This window comes from Ammodytes marinus (assembly GCF_949987685.1).
Source record: "Ammodytes marinus genome assembly, chromosome: 5".
In the NCBI taxonomy this organism is placed as follows: Eukaryota; Metazoa; Chordata; class Actinopteri; order Uranoscopiformes; family Ammodytidae; genus Ammodytes; species Ammodytes marinus.
The window spans coordinates 7,936,264-7,941,080 of NC_137234.1; the positions used below are offsets into that span (position 1 = coordinate 7,936,264).

The 4,817-nt window shown below is 44.3% G+C and overlaps 1 protein-coding gene across 1 annotated transcript; it reads left to right on the forward strand.

The window, feature by feature from the left end:
- Positions 1-3,302: 3,302 nt before the first annotated feature.
- On the forward strand, positions 3,303-4,691 carry LOC307251203 (nuclear factor 7, ovary-like; the record flags this gene model as incomplete). The annotated part of the gene is made up of 2 exons (XM_080028524.1): positions 3,303-3,903; positions 4,183-4,691. 2 exons carry the CDS (start codon positions 3,303-3,305, stop codon positions 4,689-4,691), a joined length of 1,110 nt encoding a protein of 369 aa, XP_079884650.1.
- Positions 4,692-4,817: the final 126 nt, after the last annotated feature.

Below are 4,817 nucleotides of genomic sequence, written 5' to 3' on the forward strand. Positions count from 1 at the left end.
CCGCGCCAGTTACAATACAGAAGTAAAAACGGGGGAAAAATGGTCAAAGGAGGTTTTTGCTCGTGGAGCCAGTGAGTCTGGCAGATGTAGATTCAGGAAAGGAATGTCCTGAAGGGCCTCTGTGGGGCTTTCTAGTTAACAAATACAAGGTATGCTAACATTTACATTTTAAATATAGGGGAGAACGGGGTAATCTGAGCCACTTTTTACATTTGCTCCCCTCTAAGCGAGCTAAAATGATTTATCACTCAAATTTACACATTTCCCATTAATTCAGGATGTTTCCTAGAAATGGGCATCAGCAGAATTTTTTCAAGACAAAGGGCAGTGAAAATATGATTGTTTTAAAAAAAGTTGTCATGTGGCTCACTTTACCCCAGCTGCGGGGTAAATTGATCCACTTACTTTATCCACTCGGAAACTACCATAACAACACATATTGTAACAGTAAGAATCCTGAAAGCTAGCCACACATTCCAGAACTAATGTCGGACTAGTAAAAGAATGATGGGGTTTGGTCAATTAAGCAAAGCAAATTTTCTAAACACTTGAAAGTAACTCTGAACAAAATCAAATACAACATATTATAATTCAAAAGGTTTTAATAAGATTCAAATGAAAGATAGAACCAGTTAGATTAGAACACAGTCTGGGGACCCTTAGAGCTAGCTAGTGTCTGGGGGTCAATGCATAGGAAAATCAGAACCAGCGAGAACAGCCTGGGACTCAGAACACAGGAGAAGACCCAACTGGATTATAACATCAGCCTGTCATACTCTACAACTAGGCCTACTCTACATTCCAGCCTTGAAGGTTACAGGGAAAGATGAGAAGGTGCTCTTTCCGTGTGGTTGCCCCAGGTCGTCTTCCTGGTGTATTTCCTTGGCATGATGGCTTTTCTACAATGTGTATGACATTAAAATAAAACATATGTCATGTAATATTACATTAAAATATGTTTAAGACTAAACTTAACTTGTGCCTCATGGTGGGGGAGAGTGAGACAGTGGTTCACTTTCCCACCACCACAATTTGAGAAAAAACTACCTCTCTTAGCATTTCAGGCTAATCTTCAGTCATCAGCATCACATGGTTTCATATGTTGGTAGTTCATCAACACGTATGATAGAAGTTTTTCTACGTGAATACATTTGCTTTGGCACAAAAGTTGATTAAGTTGACAGCAAGAACATTTACTTTTACATGCAAAATACCTATTTTGGTGAAAAAAAAAACATGCTTACCACAGCACCATGAGGTCCTCTCTCTTTCAGGGCCATGGGGAAATGAGAGGGGATTGAAAACATATATCTCACATGACCACAAATGTTTTCCGTTGCCTAGATACAGGGGGTGGCTCACATTACCCGATGCCTCAGATTCCCCCCTTCTCCCCTATATATATATATTATATCCAATATTGTTTACGTCCATTTGTATTTGCTTGAATAATGATCAAAAACAAGTAAGTTAATACTGGATACTGGATGATAAGGTCAAGTCAAAGTCAAATGTCAAAGTTTTTTATTGTCAGTTCTGATATATGCAAGACATACATCAGATTTGAAACGGTGCGATAGGAACGATAAAAAAAGAGAGATTAATTCATTGAAAATATATGGAAAATATAAACTCAGATGGGTCACGTTTGACCTATTTTGTGCATCAAAGGGTTAAAGTCTGAAGTCGCTGAACCTCCCGCCAGCTCCAGAGGTGCTATTGTGTATCTGACCCTGACCTGTGACCTTTCTCCTTCAGAAAGGACAAAGAGGGTGTGCCTCTGGGTTCCTCCCGGTGTGTGTGTGTGTGTGTGTGTGTGTGTGTGTGTGTGTGTGTGTGTGTGTGCGTGTGTGTGTGTGTGTGAGTGTGTGTGTGTGTGTGTGTGTTTGTGCATGTGTATGTGTGTGTGTGCGTGTCTGTCTGTGTGTAACTGTGTGTGTGTGTGTGTGCATGCGTGTTTTTCTGCCTGTTTATGTGTGTGTGTGCCTTTGTCTGTGTGTGTGCATGCGTGCGTTTATGCCTGTGTGTGCGTGCCAGTTAGTGTGTGTTTTTGTGTGTCACCCAACATCACATTAAACACACTAAAATATTTACAAGCCTCAGTCGGCTCCATGCGCCTCCAGCTTTCATCGAGTGCCAGAGCTCTGCCATCCGGTGTGGCCCCCGCTGTTAGCTAATGGACTTCCTCCCCTGTTCACTAACACAGGGAATGGCCGCTGTGTTTATGCACTCAATATAGTCCAAAGACCAGGCAAGAATAACAGGTTAGAGGTGTTTTTATTGACGACAGACAGACAGACAGAAAGACAGACAGACAGAAAGACAGACAGACAGACATGCAGACAAACAGACAGACAGACAGACAGACAGACAGACAGGTACGTGATAGAGCGCGTACCATACTGGCTCCGGCCTTCTTTGCAGTGGTCGCTGGTCCAAATCCAACCCGTGGACCCCCACTGCAGGTCCTCCCCCCTCTCTCTGTCTCCCCATTTCAACTCTGTACTATCAACTAAAACTCAAAAAATGTCAAAACAATATCTTTAATATTTTTAACTCCGGCGGGAGGATCTGTGTTTTTAGTACCGTGTCTGAAGTCAGAAAGAGAAAAACCAAACGACCATCTGATAAACAGCAGTCGCTCGCAGAAGCTTTGAAAAGATAACCGCTAGACGTGTACAACATCAAACTGTCTCTTTGCAGCAACAGAGTCTGTGTGAAGCTGATTAAACAGAAAAGCCTTAATAACAACTCAGTCAAGATGAAAAGCAATGCATTGACTATCCAGCGCTGGCCGAGGACAGACGCACACACGTACGGACAGACAGACGGTAAGAAAGTTACCTTTATTACAGAGCTGGGACTTCACCTGAGCAATGTATAACTGCAGAGTGTGGGACTTATTTTTTTTTAAAGATTATTTTGGGGAATTTTTGCTTTATTAGATGTTTTTTGGGGAGACAGAAATAAAATGGGACAGAGAGGGGAATGACATGCTGAGAACGACCCGGGCGGGATTCAAATCTGTGGTCTTCTGTGAAGAGGACTGAGCTTCCAACTGCTAAACCACGAGCACCCCCAGTGTGTGGAACGTTTACTGAAGAGCACTCTAATCGAATTAAGGGTCTATGGAAGAGGGTGTCATATTGTGTACTTACGCAATGTGAAGCCTATTGAGGCAAATGCCTATGTGTGATATTGAGCTATAGAATAAAAACAAATTGGATTTCAAAGTTAGAGAGAACTGAGCAGGGAGGAAGGAATCTGATTTTTAACACGCTGTCTGCTGTGTTACAGACAAAATGGCTTCCAGGTCAGAGGAGGATCTCTGCTGTCCGGTGTGTCATGAAGTCTTCAGAGATCCCGTTGTTCTGTCATGTAGCCACAGCTCCTGTAAAGACTGTCTGAATAACTGGTGGAGAGAAAAACCATCCCACGAGTGTCCAGTTTGTAAGAGAATATCTTCAATGGAACCATCTTCAAACCTGGCCTTAAAGAACCTGTGTGAAGCCTTCTTACTGGAGAGAGATCCGGAAGCTTCGGAGGCTAGATTCTGCATTCCGCATTCTGAGAAAGTCGAATTCTTCTGTCTGGACCATCAGCTGCCAGTTTGTCTCGTCTGTAGAGATTCAGAAAACCACAGCGATCACAGATTCAGGCCCATCGATGAATTGTCAAGACAACGCAAGCAGGAACTCGAGGAAACTCTGAAGCCCTTACAGGAGAAGTTGGAGCTTTTTGAACAAGTTAAAGAGAAGTCGGATCAAACGATGGAACACATGAAGGTCCAGGCCCGACGCACAGAGACGCAGATTAGGAAGAAGTTTAAGAAGCTTCACTGGTTTCTAGTTGAAGAAGAGGAGGCCAGGATGACTGCCTTGAGGGAGGAATTCGGGCAGAAGAGTCAGATGATACAGGAGAAGATGGAGGCTCTGAGCAGAGTGATAGCAGCTCTTTCAGACACAGTCAGAGCCACAGAGGAGCAGCTGAGAGCCGAAGACATCACATTTCTACAGACCTACAAGGCTGCAGTGGGAATAGTTCAACAGGGGGCGCTACTGGATGATCCACAGCTGCTCTCGGGAGCTCTGATAGACGAGGCCAAACACCTGGGCAACCTGTCCTTCAACATCTGGACCAAGATGTTGAAGGACATGGTCTCCTACACTCCTCTGGTTCTAGACCCAAACACAGCCGACACATATCTCATCCTGTCCAAAGATCTGACCACTTTGAGGTTTGGAAAAGAGGAACAAATGCTTCCTGAAAATCCAGAGAGGTTTGATTCCTACTGTTGTGTGAGGGGCTCGGAAGGTTTTATCTCAGGGACTCACAGCTGGGACGTCCAGGTTGGAGACAGTGAGTATTGGGAACTAGGGGTGTTAGCAGAGCCTGTCCAGAAAACCCAAACCCGGAGGTGGTCTGGTTACTGGGGGATAGTGTTTGACGAGGGTGAATACTCAGCAGAGGCACCACCAGCTCCGTCCATTGATCTCACAGTGCAGAAAACGTTCCATAAGATCAGAGTGATTCTGGACTGGGACGGAGGAAAGCTGGCATTCTACGATGCTCACACTAACACACACATACACACCTTCACACACACTTTCACAGAGAGGATTTTTCCGTCTTTTAACACTTTGGATGAACTAAAGATATTACCGGCGAAGGTCTGTGTGTCTGTGGGATAGAGCACTTAAAAGGAAGAGCATTCTGAGGGCGCTCTGGTGGCGTAGTGGATAGAGCATGTACCATATTTGCAGAGGCCTTGCTGCAGTGGTTGCGGGTTCAAATCCGACCCATGGACCTTTACTGCA